The sequence below is a fragment of the Olea europaea genome, unplaced genomic scaffold, assembly GCF_002742605.1.
Source record: "Olea europaea var. sylvestris unplaced genomic scaffold, O_europaea_v1 scaffold1066, whole genome shotgun sequence".
NCBI classification, from domain to species: Eukaryota; Viridiplantae; Streptophyta; class Magnoliopsida; order Lamiales; family Oleaceae; genus Olea; species Olea europaea.
The window spans coordinates 191409-206777 of NW_019228010.1; the positions used below are offsets into that span (position 1 = coordinate 191409).

At 36.3% G+C, this 15369-nt stretch overlaps 1 protein-coding gene and 1 long non-coding RNA gene across 2 annotated transcripts; one reads left to right on the forward strand and one right to left on the reverse strand.

The window, feature by feature from the left end:
* Positions 1-8418: 8418 nt before the first annotated feature.
* On the reverse strand, positions 8419-15158 carry LOC111373056 (tryptophan aminotransferase-related protein 4-like). Its single transcript, XM_022995526.1, has 5 exons — positions 14779-15158; positions 10355-10646; positions 9987-10279; positions 9314-9594; positions 8419-8858 (listed from the first exon to the last, which is right to left on the reverse strand). The coding sequence occupies exons 1-5, from the start codon at positions 15069-15071 to the stop codon at positions 8647-8649; spliced, it is 1371 nt and encodes a 456-aa protein (XP_022851294.1). The 5' UTR covers positions 15072-15158; the 3' UTR covers positions 8419-8646.
* Positions 9455-10777, forward strand: LOC111373057. Its single transcript, XR_002698862.1, has 2 exons — positions 9455-9563; positions 10390-10777. It is a non-coding gene; the product is annotated as an uncharacterized LOC111373057 (long non-coding RNA).
* Positions 15159-15369: the final 211 nt, after the last annotated feature.

Consider the following 15369-nt stretch of genomic DNA (forward strand, 5'->3'; position numbering starts at 1 on the left):
AGTTAAATGATGATGAGTATACCGAATCACTAGTTCAAAATTTATTGGGGTTGAACGAATTAAAGTTGGACGTCTTAGATATATTGCAAGTTTAAAAACAAAGAATGGCTAAGTTTTATAAGAAAAAAGTCATAGCCAAGTCGTTTAGCTTGGGTGAATTAATTTGGAAGACGATACTCCCTTTGGATAGCAAGGACCCAAAGTACGGGAAGTGGTTGCCCAATTGGGAAGGACTATACAAAGTAAACAGTGTGTTGCCTAATGGAGCATATCATTTGGAAGATTTAGATGGCACCAAGCACGTGAGATTCATTAATGGCAAATATTTGAAAAAATATGTTCTTTCTTTATGGGAAAGTGAACAGATAAAAGCGTAATCAAAACATGTTGAACGATTAAGGATAATAAGGTCAGAGCGAAATACGTTCAAATAAAATCCTTTATTATCAAACGTTCATTACAATGATGCAAAATACAAATAATAGATGCTCTACAAACTACAATTAAAAGCTAATCTCCCGGTTGATTGCCGAGTAAGAGGGTGGACTGACCTCGCACCGCCTTCCTAAATGTATCGCTGCAATGGCGGGCAAAGAGGCTGAGAAGCACTCTCAGCAAGTAAGGTGACCCGCAAGCATCCCAAAAATTGTCTTCTATCATCAAACCCCTTGTAAAGAACAAAGAGACGATGGGAAGAACTTTGATGGGAAAAACTTCGCTGCTGGCCAAAAAATATTTCCTATATCTCCCATATCAAAAGTGACATCAAGACAAGTAGTAAAATGGGCGGACCAAATAATCCATTTTTATAGAAGACGAAGGTTTTGGACTGATTGTCAGAATGCCAAACTATGGCAGCAAATTGGTTTCGAAGAAGAGAATGAAAATGAAGATGGAAGATGGAAAGTGCGAAGCATATGTGCATTTATAAGGGGGTGAAGATGAAGAGACAGAATATGAGCAGCCACATTCTGCCTAGTAAATGGAATTAAGTAGCCCAAAGTCTTGGGAAAAGAGGTGGAAATATCAAGAGAAAATGTGCAAGATTTTTAGCACAAAGCAATTAAATGCTTGAAGGATTGGCAATTAAAAGACAAACGTCAAATAAATGCACAAGAAGTTAACATAGATGTTCATTAATGATGAACAAGGTTACAAAGGGAAAGTCAAATGCAAAATTACAAAAAAAAAAAGTTAAGGCGTTATATGTCTTAATTACAATCCGCCCCATACTGAACGAATTCTTTCCCTAAGTTTTTCCCAGTCCTCATTCTGCCGAGAGGAAGTGATGTTCAATTCGGCCACGACATCATCATCAACTTCCAACTTCTTGTACTGCTCGACCAAAGACTTAGTTCGCTCAATTCCCTGAGAGGCGTTACGCTTTTTAGCAGCCATTCTCGCCTTGCAGTCGTCCATTTTGGCTTGAAGTTCCTTCATTTGAGCAACCAAACTAGCCATCAAAGAGTCTTCAATCATGATTTCGGAAAAGATTTCTTTCAACTCGTCCTCAGCTTTGTTGATCTCCAGAAGCAAAGACTCTTTTTTAGATACGGCGCGAAAATATTGAGTACTTTTGGCCTTCAGCTCAACATTCTTGACCAGCAAGGAGAGGACCTCGGAATGGATAACTTTCAACGTCGCTTTAAAATCAGCAGAAAGATTGAGCGACGGAAGTATCAGTGCTTGCTCCAACTTCGCATTCAAATGCTCAAGCTTATCCTTATGTCTGGCAGCACTAGCCTTGCCAACGTCCATATCCATGAAGGACACGTATTCAAATATCGACTGCTTGAGGAATTTCATATCTTCCTCTGAAGAAGTAGCGGGACGACTAGCTGGAGCAGGGTGAGACTTGCCCCCAGGAAGCGAACAAGTCTTGGATGGAACGCACAATCTTATCAGCATCCTGCAAAGAAAATTGCCAATATTGAAGATCCTCACTACAACGAACAAGATGGAAGTAAAAGTGAAGCAAAGATTACCTCATCAATAATCTTGGAAGATGGCATATTCCCAGCCAAGTCTGTCACCTGTGGCTCCACCATTCGTGAGGACTTCCCCTTGTCTAAGCGAGAAAATGTTGCCACAACGGACAGACTCATAGGAGCATCTGCAGAACTCAGAAGCAACAAATTAGAAACCAATAGCACAAGTAAAGGTGAAGCATCAAAAAACTGAATTACCTTCTGCTTCGATGTTTGGGGGGTTGACGCCATGGGAAGAAGGTGGCTCATCCATTGGTTGTGATGAGGATTCTGGGACTGAAGGTGTCTCTTTAAGCATAGTCCCTTCATCAGCCGGTTTGGATGAAGCAGCCTCAACGGAGGATGATGGAGTAGGAGCTGCCGACACCAAGGCCTTCAAAGGAGAGGCTGAACTTTTCTGAGAAGTCCAAATAAACCATCAGCACATAGAAAAGTTTCAAGTATGAAAAAGTATGCTTGTGAGTAAACCAAATTAATTACCTTCCTCCTGATGATAAGAGGGGTGTCATCATCATCATCAACATCATTCTCCAGAATGGGAGATGCTGAGGCTGGCCGTTTGTGGCTCGGGGCACTTTTGGCTGCAGTAGACTTGGCAGGGAGAGAAGAAGATGGACGAGCAGACTGTTTAGCGCGACAAGGAGGAGAAGGACTCCGGATGGACAAAGGAGTGACTAAAACAGGAAGAGGGGAAGAAATGCGTGGCTGGTCCAGTGAATGAAAGGCACAATTGGCATCAGTCGCAAATAATCTGCGCTTCATTGACGGTCAGAGTTGTTCAAAAAGGAGATGGATGACACAGCTAGAATTGAAGGGGCTAATGAAAAATGGCTCGTCAAAAGAAGATTGCGAGCATTTATAGCATCTGCCTCCGCCTTATTAATGATATGGAAGCGGTCTATCAAGTTCCTTGAATAGCAAGGAGGAACATGCCAGGTTTGGCAGAAACCAAGTTGGCGAGCAAAAAATTGGGGAGCATATATTTCTACCCCAGCCTTGGCATTGGTCCCAGTCAAAATATCATGAAATAACTCTCTCCCGGTTAAAAACTGGATCCAAATGAGCAGAGAGGTGCTCGCGCTGTCTATAGTGGAGGGAGGATGCACATAGTCTGGAGTCAAAAATTGAGGAAAATGAAAGAAAGAAGGGATTGAATCCAAAGAATAAAAGAATGAAAAAATGTCCATTCTAGACATATTTATAGGAGCCAGGGGCTCAATGACTAGTCCATAGCAGCTAGCAGAAGGACGAGAAAATGATGGAGCACCAAGCCATGGAAAATAGGATCTCAACCACATTTGAGTGAACCAAAGAGGTCCACTGCCAGTGGGAGATGCACAATTCTTCAATTGAGATTGAAGAGAAGCCATGCCTCTATAGAGGGCGGCCAAAAAAAAGAACATAAATTCAGAGGCCTACCACGCGCCAATTCATGCGCTATGGGTAAATAGCTCAGGGAGGGCTTTATGCTTGGTACACACAAAACATATTTACAAAGTCAAACCAGAAGAAATGCCACTCGCTCAGTATGGGAAGGTTCAGCGCTCGAGTGGTTATGAAGGGTTTGCAGGCTTGAATAAGACTCGGTGAGGTTTTTACCAAACTTTGGGGTGCCACCAGAAACCAAGATACCAGGAAAAATGGTATTGCCCAAAGGTGGCAGATTCACTAGGGTTCCAACATCCCTTAAAGTAATAAACACGGGGCCAAGAGGGAACACAAAGGTATTGTACTCAGAAGACCAAAAACTTTAAGCGATCGAAAAAAGTGCTGAATCAAAAGTAGGGGGTCGAAGAGAGATTTCTAACAAATCAGAAATCCTAGCATTATCAAAAAGTGCTTTAGTAGGACCATGGTCCACAAGGTGAGCATGCCACCTACGGAAAATTACATCAGATTTAGGCCAAGTGCGAATACCTCTTTCGCGAAGTGGCCCCAGGGACAGAGAGTTTAGAAATGGAGGGCCTTGAGTACAAGGAAACAGCTAGCCCACCGCTGCTTGTTCGACTGCCTCTGTATTGTTGAAGAAAGGACCTAGGTAGAACTCATTGAGTTCGACATTGGCAGGTGCGAGAAAGTTTGGAGTTATGTATGGACGATTAAGGAGTTTTTGAAAGTCATCAAAACTAAAGGAGTCGCCAGATTGAGATTGTGAAGTAGCCATTAGGGACGAAACGGAGTTTTTTAGAGTTATGTAGCAGGGAAGCAAAGAGATGAACAGTAAAATTGTGGGAGAGAAACGCGAAAAAGTGAGGCGTGATTTAATGGTGCAGTGAAATGGCGTATTTGGGAGTTATAAGGGTTTGCAAAACGTCGCACCTTTTCAAGCTATGGAAGAAAACAATGATTGAAATTCTTGGAAATTTCGAATGTTACTGGAAACACAAAGTGAATATGGCAAAATTTAATAATTGGTATTAATTCTGCCATATTGGGGGGTAATTGTTGACACATAAAAATTCGGCCCAAATCGAACGGCCCAAGGAATGAAGCCCAATTGGAGGATCCACAAATCAGATAGCTCAAAGAACGAAGCCCAATCAGACAATTCAGGATGAATGCCCAAATAGGGAAGCCCATGAACACGGTAACACCATCGCCCAAACTTGCAAGTCGCCCAAGATCTAAGCGAATGGAGTGCCATGCAGTCTCCCAGAGCTGCTACTCTATTCTAGCCCAAACCTTCGAGTCGCCCAAGGTTTTAGCAAACATGACGTGTTATGGTTATCAAGAAGCGCAGTTATCAAAACAGTTATTAAAGCAGTTATATCACATTCCACGATTCAAGGAATTCAATTGAAGACGATTGAACGACAAACGATTGAACGACAAAGAGTAATAGCAGCAGTTAGAAAAGGCAGTTCCATGACAAGTTGGCCATTACGAGGAAAGTGGGCAGTTATAGAACGATCAAGCAGTTTTTAGGCGGTTGATCACAAAGAGATCATCCAAGGAGTATAAAAGGAAGAAAAGACATAGAGCAAAAGACCCCAAATCAAAAACTCTCGAACAGAGAACATGTAACTTTAAATTTCTTAGTTTAGATTTAAACACTTCTTTCAGTAACTCGTGTACTTGTGCTCCTTGGAGGCATTCTGTTTTTACTTTCCGATTGTAAAGTCATCGCCAATAAAGAACACCCATTTTTGGGACTTTGTTTCAAGAGGTTTGTCCCTTACACAATCGTCTAATCCCTTTTTAATTGTTAGCGACTAACCCGCGCGAAACAGATACAAACACTTGTGAAATAAAATAATATGCATCAAGAATTCATGATGACATTTACAGATCGGTTATTCGTAGAGTAGCACCATTGGTTAATAAAAAAAAATGTATTTTCGAGCTTGTTTGCCTTTTATAATAATATCTATATAATTTAAAGGTCAAAGTCAAAAATTAATTATATATACGTACACCATTCAATAATTTTAGTAATTTATAATGAAACCCTTTTATAATTATTTCACATATGTGGAGTTCCCCTTGACTCTTTGGATCATAAAGAGGATGCATTTAGTTTATATGTGTGATAACGGACTATTTGTATAACAACAATAAAATATTAAAAATATAAACATTCTAATTTAACCCCATTTGGGGAGAATTTACAATTGACTTAGCCCCAATTTGACCCCTATTATTGTCAAATTTTAATGGTTAGAATAGTGTCTTTTTGAAAATGTGTGGTTGAAAAAAAATTAAAAATTTTTTATTTGCGTATAATATTATTTTATGAAAAATTGTGTAGTTGAAAATAAAAGAGAGAAAAAGAATGAGAAAGAGAATGGGGTTCAAACGAGGGTTAATTTATAAATAAAGAAAAACGAGTTATGAATAAAAAAAAATTAATATTTGCATGTTGATTAGAATGTATGGCAAAAAAAAAAAGTTTAATATTTTATAAATCTTTATCAAAATGAGGGTTCGAAAATTGAGAGCTGACAAATTTTCAAGCAAAAGCAAACTTGGCGAACGATGTCGTTTGCCTTTTACCTCGGCAAAAGCCACCCCTGGAGCGTTCACCCCGATTGATACATCTTTTAAGTGGCTGAGATTTAACGGGCAGGTACCCTTTGCTATCTGGTGCAATACTCACCACTCAGCAGATTCTCTCTCTTTTGATATTTGGGGACTCTTCAAATTGCATCCAATAATAACGTAGCATCTGATTACAATCCAACTTTAAATCAAAACCGATCATATCAAATACGTGGCTTAATCAAGTGCCAGATTTTTATTCCAATCTTTTTAGATACTTCTGTCTACTTGCCCATGAGCGCGTGGGGCCCATTTCTCATGGTATGATTGAACCATTGAACGAATGGGAATGCATATTGCATTCTGCGCATGTACATGCACATGTTTACGTGTTCTCCTCTCATTGGTTTGAATCATAAATGATTTAAAACCATTAAATATCTTTTCAATACTAAGAACCAAGACATGTTTTTCGAAAGGATTTATAATTGGACAAAATTTTTTAAATAGGATTAATATGTAAAAAAAATTTACAGAGCAAAAATTGAAATGGGATATCAGATTTTCGTCACTCACTCGACTATTTTCTCAATACATTTTTAAAACTTTGAGACATCTGATTTCAACTCTAAACGTGATCTGCACAATATGATATTTAACTTCATTTTATAATTTAATATCGTTCATTAATGTTTGATTCACAACGATACTAATTCAAAATGGTTGAATTTGAAAAATAACCTATTTTGACTTATTATCGGATCATTTAAAGGATCCACATCGGATATCCATATTTGCATATAATACTTTCACGTTTCAAAAACAAATAAATCCCAATGGAAGAATCTGGAACTAATCGAAAGTGACATAAGGTGGTGAAAATTACAGTGTCTCTAATTAATAAATAAATCAATTATGAAGATTAGGTCAGTCGAAAATTACCCAATAGCTTATTTTACAATAAATATAAGCAGAAAAGGAGGTGATTTCGTAAACATCGTGGCCTACCTATAGCCGTCCATGCTATTTTAGTATCAAATGCTATGGGCCCTTTATTTTAGTGGACAAGCTTTGGACGGTTGAAATTGAACCACTCCATTAAGTGTGCCAATGGCGTTGAAGCATCTGTGTCACGTGAATTAAAGAATTAGTGCTGAAGGAGAGAGGAAAATTTGTTGTTACGCGAAAAGGTTTTTTCGAGGAAAATGTGATGAATAAAAGTTTGTAGTGGAAGCTCATAAGAAAAGAATTGACTTCAATTGAATTGTTTAGGTTTTGTTTTATTATACGTGGAGTGATTTAACCATTTAATGTGTTACCTTTTCAAAATTAGTTCACCATCGAAGGTTCAAATAGTTACATAAAGACAAGTACACATAGCATGTTTTCAAGAAGAGATAGTACGAGACTAACCAATAATGTTGAGCCAATATATCCTAAATTCAATGTAGTAAGATGATTGAGATTGAACGAGCAAACCTCAACTCCAACAGTACATCTAAGTACCTAGAGTCAAACAAGGAAGCTTAGATCAACAAAAGCTAACAAGATCCATAACATTAATGCTTCACTTAGAAATACTATGTTACATACTTATAACGTAGGGTCTCCTTAACTTCTATTATTACGACTCCAGTGAGTTGGAGACAAATGAATAGCACGACAAACCATTTCACCGACTTTATAGTGGGTGTCGACCTAAGCCCGTGTTTACTTACTCCAGATGTTAGGCATTTCTCGAGTTCAGTGAAATTTCATAAGATATTGTCGTGACGACAATAACTAATTTGAACATTGGAGTAGAATCAACCGTTACTACCTCCAACCATCAAGTTTGATAATTGTGTTTTACGCTCTTATTTAAGTCCCTAAATTAGTTTAAAGATTATTAAGGGAATGGATTTAAAATTTTATACTCATTTTTGTGAAGGAGTATAATCCGTGCCAAAAATGGGATGAAAATAGGCACGTTGAAAAGAAGCCCGAAATAGACAGTTTTAAGTGACCCACTTTGGACGGCTACGATTCTTGCTACAGTTGACGGTTTTATTATCCGACAACAATGTCATAAAGGCCTCCTTTAGAACTTAGCAATGGTATCAAGATCTCACACGACGACCTCCTGAAATAGACCGCAAGGCTGAAACAGAAATCTTCCCGAAATGTGTTCAGCATTACTATATGGATGACACGTGTCACCATGCATACCCCCCCCCCCACCGGGGGCCCCGCCCCAAACCTCCTCTTCACATTAGTCACCAAGATTCTTACTTGGGTGTTTTGAATTTGTTAAATTCTTCTCTCAATTCCGGCAAAGATTTTGGCTATTTAAACATTTGATTAGCTAATCACATCTGATGTATCACTGTTGCTACTTTCATGCTCATGACTTTAATTTTTATAGAGGTTATTGGCGTTCAATTTATCTGCATCTATGCAATGGAAGATCTGGTTTTTCAAGATAAAGATTGTTTCATGGACACGTTACAACTTTCAGCAATATAGCAGTTCTATAATTTTACAGGCAAGGAAATCTGATATTGGAATCTTCATCGACGTGTTTTAGCATATATAAGGTCAATATAGATTGACCTTTCCATCAAGAGATGTTAATACATTATTTCATTAATTGCATTATGATCATATGCTGAACAATCAACCCGATGCTGATTTATCAGCTTCACAATGTATCTGCTCCACCTTCCTTGGAAACGAGTTCTTTCAAACGATATAGCAGCAAGTTGAAGTCATCGTCGCTCTTAAGAAGGCTGAGGCGTACATAACGATCTTCAGCATCGAACAAGCTACCTGAACGGCCTATGATGTTTGCAGCGAGCAGGACAGCACTGCAATTGGTGTCTTCTTCCCTCTCACATTTCAACCAGATATATGCTGCCATTAGTGTAAAACTGTAAGGCTTAAAAGTTTAGCAGACAAAATCAAGTGTGTTTGCTCACCATTTACTTCATCATGATCTAATATTTACCAGAGCTTATTGAAGTGAATAGTCATGGACATGATATATTACTTGTCATGGATAAAGCTACTAGTACATATTTTTATGTACATTATGTACACCAAGCACAACCCTACTTGTCATAGTTGATGTTAGTTTCTTTTAACAGAAAAATGGGTGGGAGGGTGGATGACACTAATATAAAAACTATTAGGTGACTTTTGGCAAGGAATGAAATGCTCTTGAAGTCAAGAATACTTCAATTCTTGAAGTTCTTAGGTGTACTTTGGGGTCAGCGGTATCAGAACAAGATTTATATTTGCAATTACAAATTGATGAATTGAAAATCTAACTTTCATGGGCAGGAATGGAAGTGTCCAGTGAATATCACCTGGCGATGGTCCCCTGACTTTCTCGAAGAAGTTGCAGTACTGAGGTGGAATATCCTGGACAGTAAAATGCTTCGACAGTGATACAGTCTGGCTAATCTTTTCCCAGCGGTCCCTCATTTTTTCATAGGCAAAGTGAAAGATTTCCCGGCCGTCACCTTTAAGCACTACTTTGAGAAGTTGCAGAGCTCTCAATTGAGTATCCCTTGAGATGCTAAATTCTGCCAGTGATATATACTTCTGCATATTAAGGTAAACATCCTTGTCCTTCACTAAAGCCCAACTGCATTAAGAAATAGTGGAATCTTTCTGTCATTTCTTTATGCAGAATTACTAGTAATACCTTAAGCAGAAAGTGAATTTAAAATGGAAATGAAATCAATTCCCTTGCTATACTGAGAAACATTTTGATATCTACTCCATCTTGACATCGGGTTACGGGTATGCTTAGACCTTAAATACAACTGTTACATTTACTCGTCCCAAGAAAATCCAAATGTAGCTAGAACATCAGTAATAATAGCTCAGATAGTACTGAATCAAAGCTGTACTTGATACATGGTCTGCATTTATACAGTACTAGTGCAAAAGTTGCCATTGTTCAAGATTTTCCAGTAGTTCCTGGTGAATTACCTCGATTTCCTAGTAAGAAAATAAAGGCGAGTATTTAATTACCCAAATCTACTTCCAGCATGGCCAGTGAGCTTGGAAATTGTGAAAATCATGATATCTTCATCTGCTGGTGCTGGAATAGCTGAAAAATGTGGCCAGTAATAGGCGTGATCATAAATGGCATTCACAGACACCCCTTGTAGAACTGCCTTTCTTAGATTTCCATCAGGATTATTTGGTGAAGTTACAAATTCAATCACATTTCCGGCAGAATCTGAAGTATTTTTTATCAACAATGCATCTCCTTTAAACTCAAAGTGAACAGTTTCAAAGAAGTCCGTTTGTGTTTTATACACCTGTGAACCATGGATTTCAAGCTTTTAAATAAATGGAGCAATTTTTTGGAAAGTGAAGGTTGTAAATATACAAACCGGGTAATAAGGTGATTCTGCAACAACTCTTGCAGGTGACGACGAGTTGAGGGAAAGAGCAAAAACAGCTGCTGAGAGAAGTTGAGTGGAACCAACTCCAAAAACAAGGTATTTCCCTTTTGTAATTGCATTTCTGGCAATGGAGTGGACTTTGAGAATGTGTTTTTGAAGCTCCTGTGACATTGAAGATTGATCTCCAAATACATAGCTCATTCTGTGCCACCCTGCAACTAGAAGTGCACTGCTCTCTGCATTTTGCATCCAAAAGGGCTCCAAAAATAAGGGATCCCCACTACATTAGATATATTTAATTGTTAGTGACCCGTTAATTATAAGAATTGGATGAAGAATATACATTTGAGTTCAGTAGATTAGACTGTAATACTTAAACATAGTTTTTCAAGAATTTTCTTTTTAAATTTATTTGTGTGTTGATTAATTCAATGTTAGTTGGCCTATATATGCACATGTAATAGTAATTCTATTCTATTACATCATTGGTACGATGAATTAGAAGGAGTTGGAATGGATAACTGACACATTTTATCACGTCTTTACTCCTTAATTAGGTTCATTCAAAAGTCAGATAAAATTAATGATGTGTACATGCAACTGAATTACTCACATACTTAATATTTTGATGGCCTAAAGCTGTTAAAGGCAATCTAATCTCTTGATCTCCTCCAACAAAAGATGGAGTTGAGATCTGTTGTCTCTTGAATGTCCCCCAATACATTTTTGTTTTGGACCAAATTGCACAATCGCATAAGGTTTTACTCCATGTGATCGCATGGAATAAATCTCCTAAAATTGCAACCCCAAAAATTAGATTTCTCGAGAGAAAAATGGATGAACCACGTGCCAGCAAGTTTAACCCCATATGATCACATAGAGGTAGTTTTTGACTAGGCGAGCAGTTTCCCTTATTCGATTGAAACTCTTTTGGAAATCAATTTTCATGTGATTCTTGACCTAATTCAAACTTATTTAAGTACAGAACGTGGGCAACTATTAGATTCTCATACCGCTCTTATATCATATCATAAAATAAAATCTTTCAATTACCAGAGGCTAATTCATGACAATTAAAGAAGAACAAACCTAGCAAGGAATATAAGGCAAATACGGTCAAGATGGTGAAGATCAAGTCTCGGGATTGAAGATCAAAAACAAAAAAACTGTTTTCACATATTTCTTGTATTCATATACATTTTGGGTGTTGACTTTCCATTCTTCTTATTGTAATTTCGTTATAAACATATTAGGCCCCCGTTTGGCCCCCATTTTTGGTAATGAAAATGGGATAATAGTGTTTTGTTGAAAAAATAAGTGGTTGAAAAAGAAGGAAAAATTTTCGATTTACGTGTAATATTATTTTATGGAAGATTGTGTGGTTGAAAATAGGAGAGAGAAAAATAGAATGTAATGAAATGTAATTTAATGGAGATCTTTCTTATGTTGGGATGAAGATTGTAAGTTCAAATTATTGTTTATCTAGACTCATAAAAACTAGGGTTGTAAGCAAAAATCGCAAAATCGGAAAATCAAATCGAAACCGCATTTTAGAAACTGTCGGTTTGGTGTCACATAGACCCGGTCAACAAAATGGTTTTGACCCAAAACAAACCGGTCAAAATGGTTTGATTTATGTTTGAGAATTTAAATTGGGATTTAAAACCAAACCGGATAGACGAAAAAATATATAAAAATGAAAAAATGAAATTTGTTGAAAATTCATTCAAATATGTAAAATTCAATAGTTTTGTCATTTGTGAGTATTTTTGTCAATTCTAATTTTCTAATAGAGATATATTATTATTATTATTACCAATAATCCTAATATATATTTAATAATTTCAAGACTAACATAATCTATCAAAAGCCTTTTTCCTCTTCAAAATTTAGATGAACTCCAGTCGACACCCAACACAGTTTTGAGCTACCGGCACCACACACTTCTTTTTCAGAATTTTCACACTTCTTCAAAATTGAATTGAAGTCCATTATACCAAATCGGAGACAAAGAGATCCTAAACCTTCGGTGATAATATTTGCTACAAATAAAGTTTCAGATCAATAATTTTTTGGAGCAAACTAAGGTAAGAATCTGAAAATAAATGTGTTTCATAACATCATACAAACGTAAATTTATGTAATTGTTATGTTTAGATATTATAAACAATTACTTTATTATTGTGGTTGGTTATTCTCTTTATTTAATCAGTATTCCTTTTTCAAATATGATGATCACGAGATCTTGTTGGACATAATTATATATTTTGGGCCTTATATCTAATTTAGTAGACTTGTATTGTAATGTTATTGTATCGTCACTAGCCTAAAAAAGGTGAACAAAATTGAAAAAAAAAAATATGTTTTAATTTATTGTGATTTCACTTTGATTTAGTTGATATTTAAATTTATAGTAAATATATTTAGCCCCTGTTTGAGCCATATCTTTCATATCATCATAATGAAAAAATTTACTATTGGAGAGGAGGTTGGATCCCACACATGAAATAGCAGGTGACAAAGGCGGCTGGACTTGTGGAATAACGGTCCAAATTTTCATTTTTTTGTCCCAAAAATTTGGTTCAAATAGGGGCTTAGTTTGTTTTAGATTTATTACTAGTGAGTTATAAATATATATTAAATTCAATGAATTAATAATATAAAAGTAGACGGGCAAAAAAATATATGGCAAAACCGACGGTTTAAAATCGGACCAAACCGTTAGGTTTAGGTTTGAGTTTTTTTCAAACCATTCAAAATGGTTTGGTTTAAGTTTGGGTTTTTTTCAAACCGTTTTAAACAGTTTGGTTTAGGTTTGAGTTTTTTTCAAACCGTTTTAAACGGTTTGGTTTGAAAATTTGTCAAAAACAGGTAAAACCGAACCGCTTACACCCCTAATAAATACAACAAGTCACTTATTAATTATTTCTAGATGATTAAGTCAATAAATCCATTTTAACCCTATGTTTGAACAATCACAATAGATCAAAAACAGTAAATAAATAAGAATACCAAATATGATCACGGAGAAAAACCCCTTCGCAAAAGGATAAAAAAACTCGCCCCCAAGCAAATGACAATCCACCAGAAAAGTTAATTTACAACTAGTCCAAACACTGCTAAACTTTAGCTAATTCTGATAAGCTAGCTTGTAAATAATCAAGGAACTCCATTGTCGTGCACGCCCATTATTTTAGAAAGTTGATGTTTACAAAAAAACTCCAAGAAATTCTCTATTTATCTTCAAATTTGTAGGGTCATACTCACTCTCTATTTTTAATTAACAATTATTGCATTTAATAAGTTACAAATTTTAATACTCTATAATTTAAATTATTCAAATCACATTTAAATTGATTGGCCATTAATATACAAAAATTGTGTTAACTAAGAAATGATGAGAAATCAGTAGATCCGTTTGATTGCAAAGATAGAATTGAATTGCCTAGAAAACGAATTCTAGAGAATTGAATTGCCTAGAAATCATTTTCCTGTAAATTGTAAATTATTGTGTTTGATTAATATAATTTTTCACGTGAAAAATGTTGAATAAAAGTATTTTTGGTGTTCATTTGATTTTGTTTTACATGAAAATTGTCAATTAAAGGGATGAAATTGACTGATATTGGGGATGAAATTTGTTTCCATTGTCAAAACCCAAAAAAAAATTAAAAAATAAAAAAATAATCTACTTTTGGAATTTGTTTGACTTTATTTTACGTGAAAATTGTTAATTAAAAAGAAATATTTTTTTACAACAACTTTTAGAATTTATTTCCATTGTCTTAAAAAAAAAAAAGCTTTAATTCAATTTCTCACCATTTTGGTGAGAATTGAAATTCCATCATAGAAGAAAAATGTTGATGTGGCGGCAGTGAATGGAATTCCAAATCTATGGGATTAAAAGGTTATCAAACAAATCATTTTGTGAGAAAAGGAATTCCATTTCCATTTTCTAGGGAAAACAAGGGTCAATCAAACCTAAGGCCCCGTTTGGTAGAGATTTTTTGCCTCAAAAAATTGATTTTTTGACCGTTATTTTACTATTCAAACCGTAATTTTTGACTTTTTCTCTCACGCGTGGACTCCACTTTTCTTCTAACGATCAAAAAATCAATTCTCAAAATCCCTACCAAACGGATCCTAAATGTTTCCTAAAAAAAATAAAATAAAGAGTCAAAATAGATGACATTATTGGAGTGCATGACAAAATTTACTTTCCACATTTAAAAATACCCTGCATAAGATAATGTTCAACTCCCACTAATTTTGATGGAAGCCCACGAATTTATCAAATAAATATTTCGATCAACAGCTCCTTAACAGGTAATGAGTTCTTTTCCTGCTTCATCTTTAAATTTTCATCAATATTGTTTGTAAAGAATTATACGGAGACACGGAGAGATGGGTACCTGTCTGCATCAGCGGCACAGTCAGGCAAGAAGTGAGAGCAGTGAGGGCCTTCATAGCAAGTGTTGCACTCACAAACTGGTTTCCCATCAACAACTAAGCCATCTAAATAGGCTCTTCCATGGCCAGAGCATGATACTGCGGCCACTGCTTCAGCTTCTGCACCAGCCCTTTGGCTCCAACTCAGCTGCTTATTCTCATATATACCAAACAGATTATTGGTTACGAAGAAGATATTAAGAGCAATAGAACCCGCAAAACATACACCAAAACTTAAGTCTTTAATCTTAGCCATGTATTAATCTTTGACTAATCTTTATTACTTTTCTGTTTATACACACATATGGGAAAAATGGGATGACTTGTATTGTTCAACTGAAGTGATAAGAGACAGAATCCGTGGAGAAGATTCTAGTAAGCCCAAAAAAGTCCTGCATGCCTTTGTTGAAAGTCACGTCCCGGAGAAGATTCTTTATTGTCTTGTAGCCTGTAGGCCCTGTACCACCAATAAATATTAGGACGATGCCGTTTGTATCCGGGTATTTACACGGCCCCATTGTCCCAGTCACATGGGGATCGGTCCCACGTAGGGG